This window comes from Mastigoproctus giganteus, chromosome 12 (genome assembly GCF_048544385.1).
Source record: "Mastigoproctus giganteus isolate SK-2022 chromosome 12, ASM4854438v1, whole genome shotgun sequence".
NCBI lineage: Eukaryota > Metazoa > Arthropoda > Arachnida > Uropygi > Thelyphonidae > Mastigoproctus > Mastigoproctus giganteus.
Genome location: NC_143586.1, coordinates 64,071,628 through 64,094,576, shown reverse-complemented (window position 1 = coordinate 64,094,576; position 22,949 = coordinate 64,071,628). Strand labels below are relative to the sequence as shown.

The window sequence follows — 22,949 nt, the reverse complement described above, 5'->3', positions numbered from 1 at the left end:
AGAGTTATTATTTAACATACTCCAAACAATATCTAATGTGTATTGAACGTTTACATTTGTATATAATGAAGTAACATCCAGTGAGAATAAATTATCACTATTGCCGAGTCTACAGTCCTTAAGGTTATTAAATAATGTATCATTGTATTTTTCCCAAATTGTATCACCTGTCTAAAGGGTTTTATAATACTAGAGTTTTGATTTTTTACTGTAATATTTTTTGCGTTAATCTTTTATTTGTTTTATTTCTGGAGAGAAATAGAAGGAATATAATACAGAAGTGTTACAGGTATCATATTGAGGTAAATTTCTCTTATTTTTCTACAAATATTGTATATCATGCAATAATGTTATGTGAATGTAAATCACCTTCATATCACTTTTTTTTTTTCCCCAACATTAAACAAGCACTATTTATGCAATGTTGTGCATGTTCAGAAAATTGTCCAAATGAAGTAATACCGTGATTTATTAAGAAATGGAGATTTGGGAATATAAAAAGGAAAAAGACATTCAAGAGGAAAAAATAATGTATCATATATAATGATAAAATATTGAGACAAAGGAACAAAGATCTAAAGGAATTGAAATTTAAGCAAAAAATTCCATTCATACCCCTGTGCCTCAATAGTAACTGAGTAGCAGTTAAATGTTGTTCTTCTTCTTCTTCCTCCTCCTCTTCAAATTCATCTGCATTTTCTTCTGATTGTAAAGATAAACACAAAATAACAATTTACAGTAGCAAATTGGGTAAAATTAAAAGGTTTTATAGAAGTTCTGTTGAAATTAATATAAACAAGTTGTTTTTAATTTTTTGTATATTTACATAAGTATATTTACTTACAACCCTAAAGATTCAGATTGGAACTGATAATTGTAACATGTGTTAAACATTTGAAAGCATTGTTTACTTTCATTAGATTTGCAGAACTACCATAAAAGGACAACATTAGCTTTCAATTGCTTGTGTGTGCACATGCATAACATGCTAAATGAGTTTCCATTATCCTTTTATGTCTTGTGTACTAGTCTAAGTATATCAGAGGACAGTGAGTTCTCCCTCGCTACAGTTATGATTTCATCTTAATCCATCTTGGTTATTCATTATTCCTTTATCAAATTTTTGTAAAGCATTTATAATATAAAGGTTATTACTAATGATATTAAGAGTAGGAGATATTAAGATATCATACTAATGATATTAAGAGTAGGAGACTGGCAGAATTACTTAACAAGTACAGGTCGCTGTTGAAAAAAAGCCGTGAATTAGGGTTGAATTTGAAAGTGTCTGCAATTCTGCCCAGACACGATAGGAGGGAGTATATGACGAGAGCCTTATCGATCAATTCGGCCCTGGAAAGATTGTGCAAGGCTCAAGGGGTAGAATTTTTTCAGCCTGGTCTGTACTTGTTAACAGGAGAGACTGCTTCTACAGGGATGGGATACACTTAAATAGAAAGGGTGCAAGAATATTTGCTGATGCTATCGAGGCAGTGTTAGGTGGGTCGGAAAACTGCTAGCTTGGGGGGGGAAGACAAGTACTAATAGATTAACAGTAGCCACTGGCAGAGGTGAAAGTGATTCTTGCACTGCTTCTATTGGAATGAGCAACAGCCGGGAAAACAAGATGCAGGGTATTTCAGAGACTGCTGGGAGTCATTGCGGTACAAGTAAACACATGGGTTGTGTTAGGGTAGCTAAGAATAGGAACAGGTGCATGTATACTTGTGTGTACACCAATGCTAGGAGTTTGGTAAATAAATTTGAATTTGAGGTATTGCTCAAAACATCAAAGGCAGATATTGTTGGGATATTAGAGATGTGGTGTCACACAGATATAAGGAATGCAGAACTGCAATTTGGGGAGTACAATGTGTACAGGAAGGATAGACAAGATAGGAAGGGAGGAGAGGCTATACTATTAGTTAAGAAACACATAAAATCCAAGGAAGTGAAGCCAGTCGACATCGCTGAACAGTGCAGTGTCGAGTCAGTTTGGTGTGACATAAGCATTGGGAGATCAAAATTGAGAGTAGGAGTGTGCTATAGGCCTAATGACTCTGTTGAGTATAATAAGAAATTGTATAGGGAAATAGAGTGGGCCAGTAAATCAGAGTCTTATAATGGTAGATTTTAATTTCCCAGATATTGACTGGAATTTGCGGGTTGGTCACTCATACACTAACAAGGGTTTTGTGGACTTATTGGATGACTGTTTTCTACATCAGCATGTTCCGGAGGCAACTAGAGGGAGTAATACTCTTGATCTGATTATCAGTAGTGATTCTTCATGCATTAAGAATCTGCAGATCAAGGAACCACTAGGTGGCAGTGATCACAGTGTGCTGAAGTCGGATTTACTCAAAGAGGTAACTACCATCAGGGGGGTAAAGGGAAGGGTTTTTGCTTTCGTAAAGGCGACTACGATGGTCTGAGACAGTATTTAAATTCTATACAGTGGGACCAACTGATGATGTTGCCAACAGCAAATTCAAAATGGGAAGCTACTAGGCTTCACATACCAACTAAGAAATATTGTCAAGATTTAGGCCTAAATGGATGTCAGATGAACTAATGAGACATATGGCAGAGAAGAAAAATGCATGGGATACATATAAATTAATGAGTGACACAGAAGCCTATGATAGATATAAGCCGGTCTGTAACCAAGTCACAAAGGAGATTAGGCAGGCAAAGGCAGATTATGAGAAATCCTTGGCAAAGGATGCAAAGAAAAACAACAAAGAGTTCTTTACCTATGTAAATTCTAGAAGGAAAGGGATGAATCAGATTGGTCTACTGGATATTGATGGTTCAACAGTTGAGGATCCTGCTCAGGTGGCTAACAAACTAAACGAGTATTTTGCATCTACATTCACACATGAGTAATTCAGGAAGGGGAATGCCAGAGGTGAAGTAAACTCTGGCAGTGATCTAGATGATTTTGTAATAACAGAGGAAAGTGGAGGAGAAATTGTTGAGGATAAACATAAAAAATGCACCCGGGGGTGGATGGGATCTATCCAGTTATATTAAAGGAGGCAGCAAAGGAAGTAAGCAAACCTTTAGCCATAATTATGAGAGCTTCTTTGGACTCAGGGGAAGTACCCATGGACTGGAGATGTGCAAATGTGACCCCAATTCACAAAGGAGGATCAAAGCTGACACAAGTAATTATAGACCTGTGAGTTTAACGTCTGTTCCAGGAAAATTAATGGAGGCACTGGTTAAAGAAGCACTGCAGGATCATCTAGACAAGACTTCAGTTATAGCTCTGACACAGCATGGTTTTGTTAAGGGAAAGTCTTGCCTGACCAATTTGATTAGATACTATGATGCAGTCACAAAATAACTGGATGCAGGGAATAACTTTGATATTATATATTTGGATCTTAGAAAGGCTTTTGATACTGTTGCACATGGAAGACTGCTGCACAAATTGGAGCAGTGTGGCATTGGAGGCAAATTGCTGCTATGGATAAAGGGGTGGTTGAGAGGGAGAAGACAGAGAGTGGTAATCAATGGACACTGCTCATCGTGGACTAATGTTATTAGTGGAGTCCCTCAGGGTTCGGTGTTGGGTCGATTATTGTTTTCTGTATTTATAAATGATATTGATGATGGTATATCAAGCTTAATGTCCAAGTTTGCAGGTGATACAAAGGTTGGCAGGGTTGTTAAGGACACTACTGATGCTATGCTGCTGCAACAGGATCTGGAAAGCTTGAGCAGATGCACTGAGAGGTGGCAAATGAAGTTTAACATTGACAAATGTAAAGTACTACACATGGGAAACAGCAACCCCAGAGCAACGTATCAACTCTGTGGTAGTACACTGACAGTGGTAGAGAATGAAAAGGACCTGGGGGTAATTGTGTAGGCAGATATGAAGTTCTCTGAGCAGTGCAGATGGGCTGCAAGACTAGCTCATGGTGTCTTGTCAATGATATACAGGAATTTTTCTAGCAGGGATAAGGAGGTGATTATTCTCTTGTATAAGGCAATGGTATGGCCACACCTTGAGTACTGTATACAGGTCTGGAGGCCTCATTTCAAGAAGGATGTAGAGCTGCTGGAACGAGTACAGAGAAGGGCAACAAGATTAGTGAATGGAACAAAGGGTTGCTCTTACAAAGAAAGGCTTAAGTTTTGCAAATTACAGTGTCTGGAGACTAGGCACCGGCGAGGTGATCTGATAGAGGTGTATAAAGTCTTGAATGGTTTGAGCATGCTCAATGCCGATGGGATTCTTCCTCTTTCTCAGAATAATCACCTGAGAGGGCATAAATTCAAATTGAGGAAAGACAGATGTAGGATAGATGTGCAGAAATTTGCCTTTAGCCAGCGGGTAGTTGGTTGGTGGAACAGACTTCCATCCCTTGTTGTGGAAGTTGATAGCCTAAATAAATTTAAGGCTCAGCTGGACAGGCATTTCGAACGAGCGGAGGGGTCAAATGGGAGTTTTTTTTTTTTTTTTTTTTTGGCTGATGCTGCATAAGCTTGCTTCTTGTATTATATGCCTCTACTAATGCTAAATTCTTTACAAAAATGCTATAGAGCATTTATAAGTGGGTCTGACAATAAATTGTTCACCTTACTTTAATCATGTCTTTAAATGAAATGTTTACTTAGCAAGTGTTATCCATCAAGAAATAAACTATTCAAACACTATATGCCATGATAAATAATTTTAATTTTAAAGAATTTGTTTAAAGTACAGGCTTGAAGTGGTCTTTAAGGTTTAATAAAATAGGGAGCTGATTCAAAGATCTGACAGAGCAAAATAGAAGGCATATAATGTATGCCTTCTAAATTATAACTCTTATACCACGTGGAGTTTTAATATATTTTATTTAGGTGTTACCTAAACTAATATATATTGAGTAAAGTTTCAGGTATCTTGCCGATACCCATCATCAGACCTTGCTGTTGGGAGACAAAAATAACTTATATTTTACATTGAGCAGATCTAAATAACAATCAACTAAGATGTATTTACATATGATCAATTCTAATTTACAGAAAATAGACAAAACGTTCTAGGTTATAATAACAAATTAGCTATTAGCATATCTAAGTTATGATTATGATCTAAAGGAACAATTCTATGTTACAGTCATGTTTCAGTTGCATTATGGTTAACCTATTTTTAATTAAATAAATAAACAAATAAACAATTAAAAATAGATTAAACGTAATGCAACTGAAAATAGCTCATTGTAACATAACTACAACATAGAATTGTTCCTTTAGATCGTAATCATAACTTAGATATGCTAATAGCTAATTTGTTATTATAACCTAGAATGTTTTGTCTATTTTCTGTAAATTAGAATTGATCATATGTAGATACATCTTAGTTGATTGTTATTTAGATCTGCTCAATGTAAAATATATTTTGTCTTCGAATAGCAAGGTCTGATGAATGGGTATTGGCAAGATACCTGAAATGTTACTCAATGTATATTAGTTTAGGTAACACCTAAATAAAATATATTAAAACTTCACGCAGTATAAGAGTGGTAATTTAGATATATTATAATTTAAGTGGATAGAAACGACGTTACGTGCTTCCCTAACTACATTAGTAGGCCTTCTATTTTATATCTCAAATATGTGTAAATGGGGCAAAGTATATGCAGGCAAGACCAGAAGATTTGAAATGCACATAGATGAACACAACAAACACAAAGCCAAACAGAACACCAAAGAATTGGCAAACATGCTCTGGAATGCATTCAGGCATATATAGTGATAGGTGATAGGTACTTTCTGCTAATGGTGTGTGTGTGTGTGTGTGGGGGGTAAACTTTGAAAAATAAAAATAATAGAAGCCTTTACAATAAAAAATTTAACCAATAGCTCAAACAGAAACAAGGGGAAAAATATAGGGGATTTATGGAATGGGCTTTTCAACAATAAAATTAAGTAGGGTCTGATGGAGCCCAGACACCAGATTGGAGACCCTTCTTACAACATGACATCAGCAGTTAGAGAAAGGAATATTTTGTAATCCTTGTTCTGACTCATTATGCATTGTAATTCATCAGTTAATAACACAAGATAAAATAAATCATTCACATGATCCGATCTGTTAGAACTACTACAGTTGTTGATGCTGAAGTATAGGAATGCAGTAATTTTCAGGGTGTTTTTTTTTTTTTTTTTTTTTATATAGTTATAACATACTACCCAAAATCTGGAGTATTCTAAGGTACAGCCAGAATATAAATTTAAAAAAATATATTTTTTTTCACTACTGATGAAAAATGAAGTGCATGTGAGAGAGTTCCTATATTTCAAATATTTTAATTATTACAATTTAAAAAAGTGTTATCTATTAGTTAAACACAATTAGTAAAATATAATAGCAGTTCAAAATTTATTTCTTGTGAGAGCCTTAGTTTCAAAAAAACCAGGGATCATAGGAAATCTAAAGCCCATTTGAGAGTCATGTTAAGCATGGGTTTTAATGCTTTTATTGTTACTAACTTTATTAAGAAACAAACTTTTAAGACTTTTATATAGCTTAGCTATTGTATATGAAAATGTTTTACTTATTTACAGTATGTACTATATGACCAAAAGCACTCAACTTAGAATTCTCCTGCATGTGTATATCAGGGTCAAACATACCAATAAAAACTTATGGGTCTGCCCGTGCAGTAGCACGTTATAAGCCAGAATTGGTCATGGGCCACTTATTTTCAAAGTGGTATAGTGGTTGGATGCCACATTAACAACCCTTCTGTGCAAGCAAATGCAACTTCTCTGGACTTTTCAAAATTTGTTCTGGTGGAGGTTATTCAAAGATGGAAGATCACAGGCATAGCTGCCAACTTTTACTTGATTTTGTTGATGGCCAATTTTTATTTTCATTAAAAATTGGCCATCATGTGTTGCTAGTCCACACTGCAAAATAGCACCTCTTTTTTTTTTTTTTTTTTGATTTGGTAGTTGTTGGCGCATGTCGGCTTCTGTGGCCATAATGCACCTCTCAAGGTTTTTGTAGTACTTTGATCCAAGCCCGAGGCGGGAATCGAACCCGCGACCTTTGGGTTGCCGGGCAGGTACTTTACCCACTCGGCTAGCCCGGTCGGCCAATAGCACCTCTGTAGCCAGGTGGGCAGGAGCAGCAGTGCATAGCTTTGTTTGTTTGTTTTTTTGGAGCATTATCAACTAAGACCATATTGCTCCGGGATATGCGGTGGTCATTCCCTGACCTTTCCGCATCCTGCGTATTTGGTGGTGACGGGTTCGAACCCCGGTCTAATCAAGAAGCGTGTGCTACGCACTGCTGCTCCTTCCCACCTGGCTACGGAGGCGCCGCAGTGCATAGCACACGCTTCTTGATTAGACTGGGGTTCGAGCCCGTGCCCACCAAATACGGAGGATGCGGAAAGGTCAGGGAATGACCACCGCATATCCCCAGAGCAATATGGCCTTAGTTGCTAATGCTCCTAAAAACCAAATAACAAATAAACAACTGCAAAATAGAAGCAAAATGGGATAATAGTCTTGTTCTCAGTACTGCGTGCATGACCATTTCATTGTATTTGTGTGGCTGCGGAGATGGGGGAACCCCTGGTGCTCTCAGACAACTAACACAGTACTTGCGTGGAATGAAGCTAATTAACAATATCTTTCAGTAAGATGTCAAAAAAATGTGTCAAAATTTTAAGACAGATACACAAGATTTTCATGTATTATAAAATATGAAAAAGGTAATATGTTTGCCTTGTATATTGGACAAAGATGTTATAATTTCAAGTGGCAAGAAAACAAGTAATCAGACATTTGCAAACAAATATGCATAAGTGCAGCCTGAATTACACATAAAAATGCAAAAATAAGTGTAGCATTTCATGGTTATGAATAAAGTCATACACGTTGAATCTTTATTTGCATATTTTGCCATAGAACATAATTTCTCTCTGAGTTATGCTGATCATGCAGATGTGTTGTTGAAAAATATATTTCCTGAATAGAAAAGCAAACATAGCTCTTCAGTCCAATGTACCTCATATCCATATACTGAAGTCTCCATTACTGAAGAAAATGATGTGTAATTTTTTTATACTAACAGTTTTCTAATCTTCCACTTCCAGCTTAGAAATTTATTACCATAACAGACTTAACCAGAAGGATGATTCTGACTTAGAAATAGGCATTTCTTGTGCCAAGGTCATTAAGGTGTTTACAACAGGAGCAGAAGATTCTGTTCTTTTGTTTAGTGAGGAAGTACTTAACTGTTTCATGTGACTACATGGTGCACAAGTTCCCACCGAAAAAAGTTCTATAAATGCTGAGACAGCATAAATTTCATCAATTCGAGGGTTTAGTGTCAAACAACGTTAGCTACAAATTGCATTTTTTTTTTTTTTTTTTTTTTTTTTGAGATAACTTTAATTTTACTTTATACAAATAACAATGCATGCATATCATGTCACAGAACTGTATCTCTCTCTAGTCTTTTACAAGTTAGCTTGGGCTGGAAGTACGTTTCCGGTAAACCAAGAAAATGTCAAATGACTTTTGCTTGGTTAATTACAAAAACGTTAACTGCAAAATGATGTTGTAGTTAACGCTGTTTGACATTAAACCCTCAAATTAGCAGTGCATCATTTTCAAATTTGAAATTTTTAGTAGTTTTGAGTATTTCTTTGTTTGTGTCATTAAAGATCAAAAAAATAAAATAAAAAACAAAAACAGAATAGGTGTTCTGCAGTATCAGTGTGAGAACCTAACTGTTGCTATTATGAAAGAACAATCTCAGTGGTATTGCCCAAAACCATGAGGTCTATAATCTACTTGGATATTCTGGACAATTATGCAATACCTACATATTGGCTCTGGAAGCTGCTTTGCAGGAGATATGGAGGTAAATTCTAACCAACAGCTACTGGAAGTTGATTGAAAATATGCCCAGTAGGATTGAGGCTGCTGCCCAAAGATGGCTTTACTATGTATTAGTTTTTTGAATTCAAAACCCTTTTTACAATTACCTAGATGTGTCCATATACTTTTAGTCATACAGTGGATAATCAAGAGGCATGAACATCAATATGTCTACAGACCAGCATGTGTGTGTATGTTGAGGGTGTTCCTGAAATAAGTGAAGTAAATTGGAGGATATGTTCTATGGGAAAAAACAATGAAAAAAAATGTTATATAAATATGAATCCAGAATTGCTTTAGTAGCAAACTAAAGCTGTATGAAAAAAATTTTCCCTGCAAAAGGATGATAGTAGAACTTCATTTCAAATACATTATGTCAAGGACACATTTTAAGGAAACTGGAGTCAATAGTAAAAATGAGAATGACTAATTGCCTTTTATCACTGCTACCTTACTCATTCAACAAAAACAGACATTGTGTTTATGGTGATGTGACCATATGCACTAGTATGTGACACCAGTCCCTTAGAGTGACTGGTGTCACATAGTAGTGCACAAAAAGGTCTCAGACAGTTTTTAAATTCTATACAGTAGGACCAACTGATGATGTCACCAAATAATATAATTAGCAAATATTAGCAAATTCTAAATGAGAAGCTACTAGGTGTTTCATACCAACAAGTGGATGTCAGATGAACTAATGAGACTTATGGAGAAGAAAAATGCACAGGATGCATATAAATTATCAGGTGATGCAGAAGCCTATGGTAGATATAAGCTAGTCTGTAATCAAGTCAGCAGGCGAAGGCAGATTATGAGAAATATTTGGCAGAGGATGCAAAGAAAAACAGCAAGACTTATGTAAAAACTAGGAGGAGGGGGAAGATTGGTCCACTTGATATTGATGGTTCAACTGTTGATGATGTTGCTCAGGTTTCTGACAAACTGAATAAGTATTTTGTATCCTCATTTTCATATGAAGAATTCTATAGGGAAATGGATGCCAGAAGTTTATCAAACTCTAATAGGGAGCTAAATAATTTTGTAATTTTTAATGATTAAAATCTAAATGATTTTGTAAGGAAAGTGGAAGAGAAATTGTTGAAATTAAACACAAGAAAGGCACCTGGGGATAAGATCTATCCAATTATATTAAGGAAGGCAAGAAAATGCTTAGTGAAAATTATGAGAGCATGTTTGGATTCAGGGGAGATCCCTGTGGACTGGAGATGTGCAAATGTATCGACAATTCACAAAGGGAAATCAAAGGCGTCACCTGTTAAAGAAATTAATGCAGGATCATTTGGACAGGAGCGCAGTTATAGTCACGCCTTGGATATTATGATGTAGTAACAAAGGAACTGGATGAAAAAAAATTTTTTTAACATTATATACTTGGATTTATGGAAAACTATATATATTGTTGCACAAACTGGAGCAGTATGGCATTAAAAGCAAGTTACTGCTATGGATAAAGGGATGGTTGAATGAGAGAAGACAGAGTGGTTATCAATGAACATTGCTCTTCATGGATTAATGTTATTAGTGGAATCCCCCATGGTTCAGTGCTGGACCAATTGTTTTTAATATTTATTAATGATATTGATGAAGGTATATCAAGCTTAATGTCTAAGTTTGTGGATGATACAAAGGTTGGTGGGGTGGTTAATGACAGTAATCAGTGAGCTACTGCAACAAGATCTAGGAAAATTAGGTCAGCAGGCTGAGAAATGGCAGCTGAAGTTTAACATCGATAAATGCAAGGTATTGCATATGGGTAGCAGTAATCCCAGGCAGTGGTACATTACTCTGGGATTACTCCACTACCATTACTTCACTACTAACTCAGGGTAGTGGAAAATTAGAAAGACCCGGGGTAATTGTGTAGTCAGAGGTGACTATTCCATTGTATAAAGCAATGGTCAGACCACACCTTGAGTAATGCATACAGGTTTGGAAGCCTCATTTTAGGTAGATTTCCTTGATGTAGATCTCCTGGAAAGGGTACAGAGAAGGTCAACAAGATTGGTGTGGGGAACAAAGGCTTCAATTCTGTAAATTGCAGTCTGGAGACTAGGCACCTGTGAGGAGATCTGATTGTGGTATTTAAGGCTTTAAATGGATTAAACACCCTCAATGCTGACGTGATTCTTCCTCTTATTCAGACTACACATGAGGGGCATAAATTCAGATTGAGGAAGGATGGTTGCAGAATAGATGTGCAGAAGTTTGCTTTAGCCACTGGTAGCTGATTTCTGGAACAAACTTCCATCTGTTGTTGTGGAAGCAGATAGCTCAAGGAAGAACTATACAAACTAATGAAGAAGAATGGGTTGGCATCAAGATTTTATGTTTGCTTTCTTGCATCATTTGCCACTATTAATATTAACAGACATTGTCAGGTGGATAGCTGTAACATCATTGTCCTTTTCCAGTAGGTTCCAAACATGCTCAACTGGGTTGAGATCAGCTGAGTTAGGTGGCTATAGGAGAATGGATAAGTATGTCACTGTTATGTTCTTGAAACAGCAACCTGCTGAGCCTTGTGGCATGACAGATTGTAGTGTTGATAGATGTTGAAATTGTCAGGACACAGCTGTCATTATGAAGGGGTGTGCTTGGTCAGTGATGACAGAAAGGCAGGCATTCTCATTGTGCCCCTGATTAATGGTGATCATGGAACTCCGGGAACGCCACAAAAATAATCACAAAACCATAACACCTTTGCTTTCAGCAGGCTGAACATCAACAGTGTATTCAGGTGCCATGGTCTCATGGTGCTTTCTCCAAGTGCAGATATGCTCATCAGCGTGATAAAGTTGGAAATGGGATTCATCAGACCAAGTAACAGTATCCCACATGTCAGTGATCCAGTGTGGGCATGATGTGCCAAAGCAAGATGCAGTTTCTTGTGACTTACAGTGAACATAAGTAGGTACCCGTGGTGGCCATCGACTGCCATAGCCTATACGAGCCAATGTCTGGTGCATAGTCCATATGGATATTGGTCTTTTTTTTCCCTATATTGTATTGGCTTTTAGCCGTGAAGGGTATTGTGTACGGCATGTGCGTTTTGTATTCAATAAAGAGTTCTTCTTCTTCTACTGGGTGTTTAGCTGGTCCACTGTGTTGCACTGCTGCTGTGTTACGAGATGAGACACAATGCTCCCCACAGGTGTCTGCCACAGTAGACTCATAACACAATGGGAGCACTTAACCATGTTGGCCATTGTAAAGATACTGGTACCTGCACGTCTTACCCCCAACAATCATTCCACAATTGAATTCAGAAAAATCTTGATGTCAACCCATTCTTCCTCACAGACACTCAAAAACTGATTGCCATGCAAACTACAATCTTATGTCAACCCTCTAATTTTGAACCTCCACCATTGTCAAAGATTAGGCCATTCCTACACCAGGGTGTGCTACTAATGCAAAGCCAACTGTATATCATATAAAACAATGATAAAACCTTAAAAATTTATAAAATAAACCTGTTTTGTGGAAAATTACATGAAAATCACAGGAACCATTGGCAGGTAGTGATTATGCAGTTGCCATTTGGAAGATGAAGAAAGATAATGCAGTAGTTAAAGGCAGGCATGAGTTTTAATTTCAGAAGAGGGGACTTTAATAAGGCAATATCTGGCATCTATTAATTGGGCACACTACAGAGTGAGATCAAATAAACTTGAATTATAGAATACCTTTAAAGCAAAAATCACACAAGCTATGAATGCACACATACCATTAAGAAAATATTGCTGGAGGAGGATGTTGAAATGGATGAATGTGTGGAGCTGGCTGGTCAAATAGAACAGAAAAAGATAACATGGAATAGTTGCAGAGTGATGAAAAGTACTGAAGCCTACAACAGCTACAAGTTGATTTCAAGAGGCCAAGGCTGCAAATGAGAAAGCACTGGCTAAGAGTAAAGAATGGGGACAAGGAATTTTTCATGTATGTGAATATAAGGAAGAAAAAAGCGAATCAGATCAAACTCTTGTTAACTGGATGTAGTGAAAGTCTTAGACAACCCAGCTGATGTTGCAGATGAATTGAACAGGTAGTTTGCATCCTTTACTGAACAAAGCTTACTAAATTCAAATTGAGGAAAGACAGATGTAGGATAGATGTGCGGAGGTTTGCCTTTAGCCAGGGGTAGTTGGTTGGTGGAACAGACTTTCATCCTTTGTTGTGGAAGTTGATAGCCTAAATAAATTTAAGGCTGGGCTGGACAGGTATTTGGAACGAACGGAGGGGTGAAATGGAAGAGGTTTGTTTTTGGCCTGATGCTGCATAAGCTTGCTTTCTTGCATCATGTGCCTCTACTAATGCTAATGACCCTTCATGCTGAGAAGAGGCTGTGCAAGTGAGGCTGAGTCATATGAAATTAGAATTCATATGACTCGGTCCCTCTTTGAAATTACGGATAACTGTTTATTAGAAAAACATTTGGGCATAAAGGCAAATAAGTCTCCTGGAGTTGATGGCATATCCCCAGTAATTTTGAGGGGGCTGCCAGAAAGAGTACTGAATCATTGAAGTTAATTATGAGGGCATCTTTGGACTCAGGAGAGATTCCTTTGCATTTGAGAAATTCCAATGTATCACCAGGACATAAAGGCATTTTTAAGAGTGAAGTTGGTAACTACAGACTGGTTAGCCTGACTCCAGTGGAAAATCTTAGAGGCAATGATTAAGAGTGAAATTCAGGGACATTTAGATATGGCATTCTGAATAACACACAACATGGTTTTTAGCAAAATCATGTTTAACTAACTTAGTAGGCTATTTTGACACAGTTACTCACGAGCTGGATGTAGGGAACAATTTCAACATGTTTTATTTGGATTTTAGCAAGGCATTTGATTCAGTTCCTTATGCAAGGCTACTGTATAAGCTGGAACATGTGATTAACAGAAAATTCTAAGATGAATTGTTGGGTGGTTGCAGGGCAGAAGGTTGATTGATGGTTGATTGCAGGTTGAAGGATGAATTGCTGGGTGATTGCAGGCAGAATGGATATTCTTTAGACTGGTGTACAGTCAGAAGTGGGATTCCCCAAGGATTGGTTCTTGGACCACTGTTGTTTCTGATTTCCATAAATGGCTTTCTGAAAGCCATTTTCAAGAAGGCTCGATATCAAAATTTTTAGACAATGTAAAGTTTTGGTTTGGTTTTTTTTTTTTTTAGGAGCATTAGCAACTAAGGCCATATTGCTCCGGGAATATGCGGTGGTCATTCCCTGACCTTTCCGCATCCTCCGTATTTGGTGGTGACGGGCTGGTGACTCCGTAGCCAGGTGGGAAGGAGCAGCAGTGCGTAGCACACGCTTCTTGATTAGACCGGGGTTCGAGCCCGTCACCACCAAATACGGAGGATGTGGAAAGGTTAGGGAATGACCACCGCATATCCCGGAGCAATATGGCCTTAGTTGCTAATGCTCCTAAAAACCAAATAACAAATAACAGGTGGTGACGGGCTCGAACCCCGGTCTAATCAAGAAGCGTGTGTTACGCACTGCTGCTCCTTCCCACCTGGCTACGGAGGCGCCACACACAATGTAAAGATTGGTAGAGTAGTTAACAATCAGTATCAAGCAGCACTCCTTTAGGATGGCTTGAATGTGCTGCAAGAATGGTCAGAAAAGTGGCAGCTATGTTTTAATACAGCAAAATGCAAGGCCTTACACTTGGGGAATAGCAATCCCACAATAAATTATGCACTTGGTGGGGTGAATTAAAAACAGTAGAGGAAGAAAGGGATCTGGAAGTTATAACATGGACAGATATGAAGTTTTCTGAACAGTGTAAACAGGCAACCAGGAAAGCCCATGGTGTGCTATTGATGATTTATGAACATTATCCTGTAGAGATATGGAGTTCATAGGGTTTATGTATAAACCCCCAAGGCTCTGAGAGGAGTTAGGAAAATGAATGAAGGTGGAATTTTCATTGTTACAGAGACTTCCAGAACTCGGGGGCATAAATTCAAATTACAGGGCTCGAGGTTTAGACTAGATTGTAGGAAGTTTTCTTTTAGCCAGAGAGGCTGTGATTGCTGGAACAGGTTGCCTTTGCAGGTAGTTGAGGCTGACAGTTTGAATAAATTCAAAGGTCAACTGGATATTACCTATGTGAGGAGGGAAGCAAATAATTTTTATTTTCTCATTTACTCTTTTTTTTTCGACCAGTGCAGCAAAAGTCTGTGGCTTCCTTGCACTATATGGCTATTACTAAATAAACAAATTACCTGAAACAAAATTTTAAAAAATTTTGTGACTCTAAGTTGCAATCTATTCCTTTGGGGGGGAGGGGGGGAGGAATCACTGTTTGAGAATCCCTATAACAAAGTACCTCATATAGTATACAACATAATAATTTTAGAAAACTTAAATTTCCATGCAAATGACCACAAATCACAGGCTGAAATTAGCATACCGGCTAGTATAGTGGCTTCATCACTTCTTGTAGGTTCATGATGTGTTGTAGCAGATTTCACCGGTTTCTCTTTAATATCTTCAACGATAACAACATCATCATCATCATCATCATCATCCTTGCCATCATGATTTTTAGCTTGTTTTGCAGGTAGTTCCTGAAGGAAGAGGAAGAGTAAAGTTATTAAGCAAAGTCTTAAATAATAATTATCAAACTATAATATTTAGGTGAACTCAATGGTTGTAAAAATAGTCTGATATTTAAATTGATCATTAAATAAAGTTGTAAAAAATGTAATCAAAACATTTTAAAATAATTTCACATTCAGTTTGGCTCAAATAATCCTTTTAACTAAACTAAAACTTTCAAGTTCTAGAATAAGCCAACCAATGAACAAAGCCCTTATTTATCTAATGAAGCATAGAGTGCTTGAATAGATTTTCTCCTGTTTGTTGGCTAGTTGTTTTCAGAGGTTTTTGTTGTATTGATTGCTTTTGTTCATGTGGTATGCTAATTCCTATGGCTTTTACAGGCATAAAACGTTATAAATAATGTTTTATGCCTGTACAAATGTATGTATTCATGAGCTGATTTGCATGTTGTGGAGGTGCCCTACTCCCTCTGCCTACAACTGGCCAACTACAGGCCTGATTTAAGAAGGCTTTAAGAATTTCTCTAGTCATCAGTAGGATTTGAACCCAAACTACTTTAAATGAGTGAAAAGTAATTCAGGAGATTTAGAGTGATGGATGACAGTGGGATAGTGAGTAGTTTGCCAGGGCCTTAAACATGTTAATAATGGTCAGTTCATTTTTAAGGATATAGCAATAATATCAGGAGAAGTGTTTTGAAGACAGGGTCAGCTAAGTGTTGCATCACTAACCAGGATATTTAGTGGAATTGTGGGTTGTCATTCACTCAGTAGTGGAACATTTCTGGATGACTGTTTTTTTAGACTTTTAGTGGCATGCATTATTTGAAACTATTACAATCTGTTTTTCATTTTAGCACTTCCTTCAAGATAGCAGTAAATGTCAACCAAATATTCATCTCCACTTTCACAGGAAGGCACACAGACCCTTTTCATTACATAAATTAATCAGAGAAGGTTAGCCTGTTACCACAAAGTGCTCATTTTTCTATTTTAATATCCCTACTACTGTTTTATTTTATTTATTAATTTTTGTTAATTTTCTGTAGCTTGTTTCTTTGAAGAAGGACTGGAACAGGTGCCATGATTTTGAAAAAAAAAAAAGAAAGAAATAAAACTAACAGTAAAAAGGAGAGGAAAGGTCTAAACGATGATAGATGCACTCCAAGGTTTCCTTGGAGTGCAACTATCATAGTTTAGAGAACATACTGTCATTAAATATGATCTATAGGGATCTTGTGATGTAGAATAATTTTCAAGGAGACCAACAATGGTCCAGAGATATGAAAATAAGTTTCCAATAAAACTAACAAGGCCAAAGCTGCATAAATTCAATAGCAATGCCTAAGAGAATGCACAGTTGACAACTAGATTGCCAAGCACAATAAATTCTGTTAAGAAATGCAGGTAAGTCATGCAACTGGAAGATTATTGTATTTGTACTCAAATAAAATATTCTGAAAATACAGTTATAGGGAAAGTTTGATAAGTTTTTGCATAAATGTTTCAAAAAAAAAATTTTGGAGATTCACATCACATCACATCAAATTCATATTGTGTATATCTCTTAATGGACTGAACAGATTAAAATCAGACTTTTTTTTTAACAATCATTGTACCCTCTTTCAGTGTGACTAATGCATATTCAAACAAGAAAAATTATATATAGATGAGGGAAGAATATACCCCATTTAGTTTCAATATTGTTAATGGAGGTTTAATTTTCTTGACAATGCTAGTTATTATTTTGAATTAAGCACATTAGAGATAATATAATATGTATGATGCAGTAGCCAACTACTATGAAACTTGCACATAGTTAGAATTTACCTGGATGTCAAGATCCTTTTCACCTTGCTCTTCTACTGATGAACTTTTTCTTTTACTGTAACAGGTAAAATTTGTTTAAAAAGACATTAGAAATAAATAACTGAATAACTGGCAATTGTATAAGTACTGACATTCTCCCATATCTGTATTGGAATTTAAATGCTGTATTTATATTTTGTGAAGTGACATTGTTGTGCTAATTTACTTAATTATCACTAATGCTAATGCCATTTTGAATTGTTTATAGTTAGCTAGTTAGGACTGGGCTGATGAAAATGGATCAGTCAGGAATCTGTATTACTATAATATTTTTTAAGAATCAGTTCAATATGGCCACACATACGTGCAGAACCAGTAGCATATCAAGCAATAATTAAAGGATGGGAGGATTTAAAAATCATATTCAGTTTTCAAAGGAAACTTTGTAGGTCAATAACAGTGAAGTGTCACAAATGAAATATAAAATGGTAAGAATTTAACAGCACATCCAAAATAATAAATTCTTATGTATTCTGTGACGGACATTACTTGGAAATTAATAATTAAATTTCAAAAGATAAAAACAGCTTTTGCATATATTTGCTATACTATAGGGGCAAATTGCCTTGAGAATCCTCTTTTTTCACTTCTGGGTAATCAATAATAATTCAATTTGTAAATATATGTGGAATCTCTGTTTTTATCTTTTGTAATTTAATGAATTCTTAATTGCCATTTTAAATAACTAACAAATAATTTTGAAATAATCAAATCATGGAAAACACACACATGCATGCACGCACGTGTTTTGAGGACTGTGTTCAGATACAGTGCTGTGTTTCTCACCAAAAATTTGTGCCTTCAGCTCTGTTGATGGCACAACTGCAGGAATGGTAAACTGCAATCAACAGCACTTGATTATTTTATGAATGAGCACATTCTTCTTTTAACTGTCAATTAGAAATTAATTTTTAAATATTAGATTAGTAATATGAAATAATATTAGTAATATTATCTTGTATTACTAACCTAATTGAACGTAAAAAGAAGTTTTGTAAAGATAAAATAGACTTGGAAAAGTAAGAACAAGGGCAAGAGTTCCACCCCTTTACTGTTTTTAAAAACTTTACCATAAATTTTGTGATATGCCATGTGACAATGCTGATATTATTTTTTGTTAGCTTTCACTAATCATGACTGACAGCTGGCTGTCTCCTGCTTCAATAAACATGGAGTCAATACTCTTGCCAAGAACTGCAAGGGTGGGGGGAAATTCACTGAATGGCACTTATAAATAAAACTGAACACTTTACTAAGAATCAAACGTCTGCTGTAATCATCGAGAAGAGAGGTGGGGAAGCTCACTCAGTGGCATTTAGAACATTTTTTAAACTATCAAAATAATAAGCAGGGCCAGATTAAGGATGAAATAGGCTGCGGCCATATTTAAATTTGAGGCCCCTTTAATATACACACTTATATATATATATATATATTACACACATACATATAAATAATAAATACAAATACTACATAGATCTTTATATTTATATTGTGAATAATAATTCCTTGATAAAAATGTAAAATAAAAACAATTTTAATAGAAATTTTTAACTTATTTATTGTACAATAAAAAGGTATAGGAATTAAATTTAAACACTTAACAAGTTAAGTTTAAGAATGCTTTTATATTACACGTTTTCTTGGTTTATTATTATTATTAGAAATTTTTATCACTACTTTAGCAAATATTTACACTGAAAATGAGGCCCCTGGCCATGGCCGGTTAACAAATAGATAACTATAACAATTGTTATAGTTATCTATTTGTTTGTTTTCTGCAGCAGCATGTTCGAGAGGCAACCAGAGAGGGTAATACTCTTGATCTGGTTATCAGCAGTGATCATTCATGTATTAAGAATTTGCAGATAAAGGAACCACTAGGTGGCAGTGATCACAGTGTACTGATGTGGGATTTACTTAAAGATTTAATTACCATCAGGGGTAGAGGAAAGGGTTTTTGCTTCCGTAAAGGTGAGTACAGTGGTCTCACCTTTACGGAAGTAAAGTGGTGAGTACAGTGGTTTAAATTCTGTACAGTGGGATCAACTGACGATGTTACCAACAGTAAATTCTAAGTGGGAAGCATTCAAGGAATTAATTGTGGATTAATTTCTTGAATTAATTTCATAAAATTAATAAAAGTTTCATATCTATTAAGAAATATTGTTCAAGGTTTAGGCCTAAATGGTTATCAAATGAACTAATGAGACTTGTGACAGAGAAGAAAAATGCATGGGATGCATATAAATTATCAAGTGACTCAGAAGCCTATGGCAGATATAAGCTAGTCTGTAATCAGGTCACAAAGGCGGTTAGGCAGGCGAAGGCAGATTACGAGAAATCTTGGCAAAAGATGCTAAGAAAAACAGAAAGGATTCCTTTACTTATATAAACTCTGGGGGGGAAGGAGTGAATCTGATTGGTCCACTTGATATCGATGGTTCGACTGTTGATGGTCCTGCTCAGATGGCAAACAAACTGAATGAGTATTTTGCATCTACATTCACACATGCGGAGTTATTAAGGTTTGAAAATGGAAGAAGGTTATCAAATTGTAGCACGGTGCTTAATGATTTTGTAATAACTGAGAGCAAAGTGGAGGAGAAATTGTTGAAGTTAAACATAAGAAAGGCACCTGGGGTGGATGGGATCTATCCAGTTATATTAAAGGAGGCGGCAAAGCAACTAAGCAAACCCTTAGCCATAATTATGAGAGCATCCTTGGACTCAGGGGAGGTCCCCACTGACTGGAGATGTGCAAATGTATCCCCAATTCACAAAGGGGGATCGAAGGGTGACACGAGTAATTACAGACCAGTTAGTTTAACTTCTGTTCCAGGTAAAATAATGGAGTCACTGGTTAAAGATGCATTGCAGGATCATCTAGACAAGACTGCAGCAATAATTCAGACACAGCATGGGTTTGTTAAAGGAAAGTCTCGTCTGACAAATTTGATAGGATATTATGATGTGGTTACAAAGGAACTGGATGCAAAAAATAATTTTGATATCATATATTTGGATTTCAGGAAAGCTTTTGACACTGTTGCGCACGGAAGACTATTGTACAAATTGGAGCAGAATGGTATTAAATGTAAGTTGCTACAATGGATAAAAGGATGGTTGACTGGAAGAAGACAGAGGGTGGTAATTAACGGGTGCTGCTCTTTGTGGACTAATGTTATTAGTGGAGTCCCACAGGGCTCGGTCTTGGGTCCTCTGTTGTTTTGTATATTTATCAATGATATTGATGAAGGTATATCAGGCTAAGTGTCGAAGTTTGCAGATGATACAAAGGTTGGCAGGGTTGTTAATGACAGTAATGGCAGTGTGCTACTGCAACAGGATGTTGTTATTGTTATTTGGTTTTTAGGAGCATTAGCAACTAAGGCCATATTGCTCCGGTGCGGTGGTCATTCCCTGACCTTACCGCATGCTCCGTATTTGGTGGTGACGGGCTCGAACCCCGGTCTAATCAAGAAGCGTGTGCTACGCACTGCTGCTCCTTCCCACCTGGCTACGGAGGCGCCTGTCTGCAACAGGATCTAGATAATTTGGGCAGATGGGCTAAGAAGTGGCAACTGAAGTTTAACCTTGACAAATGCAAAGTACTGCATATGGGTAGAAGTAACCCCAGAGAAACGTACCAGCTGTGTGGTACTACACTTAAGGTGGTAGAAAATGTATAAATATAGTGCAAGCGCATGAGAAATACATAGCTATATCTGAATAAATCAGAATATTAGTAAAATGGCATCGTTTTAAGTTATATCTCATATTGTGAATACCTTCACAACGAGTCACCATGATATTGCACTACTTCGAATAAGTAACGCTTTACCTAAGGAGAAGACTAATGTTACTTATTCTCAGATGGATACCACCACCCAGATGGCACCATTTCAGGTCTATTTGGCCCTTCTTCCCACCCACTGAAGACATTATCACATTTAACTCAGAAGTAAATCATTATAATGTTAATACACATACACAAAGTTCAATGATCATAACAGATAGTGCTGGTTAAGTTTCCATTGTAGAGGAAAGGAATTTAGATTTAGAAAGTAGGAATGGATAAACACTTGAATAAAATTAATCAAAGATAATCCAAGTTATAATTAGTGGTATTTCTGTTAATTTTTTTTTTAAAGACTGATGCTATATAAGTTTTCCTTCTTTGAATTATTTGTTCAAGACTAATACTAAAAATTCAGCAGAAATTATTAAAATGTTAATTTTTTTATATGATTAATGTGCTCTATAATTGTTGCACTACACAAAGTTGAACCTTTGCAACATATATCAACTGATAATGTAGCATAAGAACTCCAGAGAGCCTAAGAGGAATATTTACCTTGTTTTTCCAATAATAGAAAACATAACTTCCTTGAGTTTGTTCAGTGAGGGATCTCTTGAAGTTGCTGAAGGTTTTAAACGAAATCTTGAAGGTTTCAGAGATGGCTGTTGAACTTCTGTGACTGAAGCAATTGACTGATTTTCTTCAGGGTCTGGTTTTTTATTTTCTTCTATAGCAACATCAGGATTGGCATTTAAATTCTTCAGCACATCATAGTTAATTTTACAAGAGATCTTTTTGTGTTGAAGCATTTTTTCAATGGCTTCTCCAGCAGAATTTGCTTGAAGGTTTAGCTTTCTTCTTGGTTTTCTTTTCTTGTTAATTAAAAATAGTTTATTATAAATAAATGGTATAATGAGAAAAAGATTAATTTTATGCAAATGATGAAAAAAAAATATTAAGTGTAACTCAATAAGGAATATAGATGCTAACCAAAATTTTAGAAATATGGTCTCAGTACAGGGTTGAGTTGTGCATTAAGGACAACACATATTGCAGCATGAATCTCCTCAGTTTCCAGAAGATGTGAGGGTGAATGCTACTTCTTGTTGCAACATATTCTTCTTCTTGCAGTGCTTTTACTAGTTCTGATATGGTAAGGATTCTGCAACTGGACATTATGTTGATGTCTCATAAATTCTCTGCAGGGTTGAGATTCAGTGACTTGAGATCATGGAATATGCTGTGCCTTGTTAAATTGTTTCTCAACCCATCTGCACACATCTGGTGTAGTAGATACTGGCACCCTTGAGAGTGTCCAATAGTCTACAAAAAAAAAAGTAGGATACCGTGGAGTATGCTCTGGTAAATAAAAAAAACTCTGTAAATGTATACAAGTAAGGTATTTACCAAATAGGTGAGGGTTCTGTGAATAGTCTGAGGTATAAAGCACCATAGACAAAATTTTATGGGTATTAGAGCATTTGTTTCTGGAAAATTTAATATTTTGAATTATTACAGTAATTTTTTCAAATTCAGATTATTATATACTGATATAAAAGATATACTGATTTATTGCTTAATGCAAGGATATGATTTAAGTGAGCAACAGTTTTGAGGCTAAATTCCACAGCTGTTTTAGCTCTGGAAAAAAATTATTTTTAGAATTCTGAGTATTATTATTTCTAAAATTAGTATTTATTAATTTTAGAAATAATAACACTCAAAATTTTGTGGTATCATCTCATGTTTGTCAGAGATAATCATATGTAAATTGTAAAACAAT

At 36.1% G+C, this 22,949-nt stretch overlaps 1 protein-coding gene across 2 annotated transcripts in view; it reads right to left on the bottom strand.

The window, feature by feature from the left end:
• Nucleotides 1-22,949, bottom strand: part of Brf (Brf RNA polymerase III subunit) — a 330,203-nt gene that overhangs the window by 9,460 nt on the left and 297,794 nt on the right. For both annotated transcript variants that reach the window (XM_090386884.1, XM_090386885.1), the window contains 4 exons: nucleotides 21,722-22,038; nucleotides 17,326-17,380; nucleotides 15,345-15,501; nucleotides 616-702 (listed from right to left, as the gene is read on the bottom strand). In XM_090386884.1, coding sequence (XP_090243010.1) covers nucleotides 616-702; nucleotides 15,345-15,501; nucleotides 17,326-17,380; nucleotides 21,722-22,038 — 616 coding nt within the window. The remainder of the gene's footprint in view (nucleotides 1-615; nucleotides 703-15,344; nucleotides 15,502-17,325; nucleotides 17,381-21,721; nucleotides 22,039-22,949) is intronic.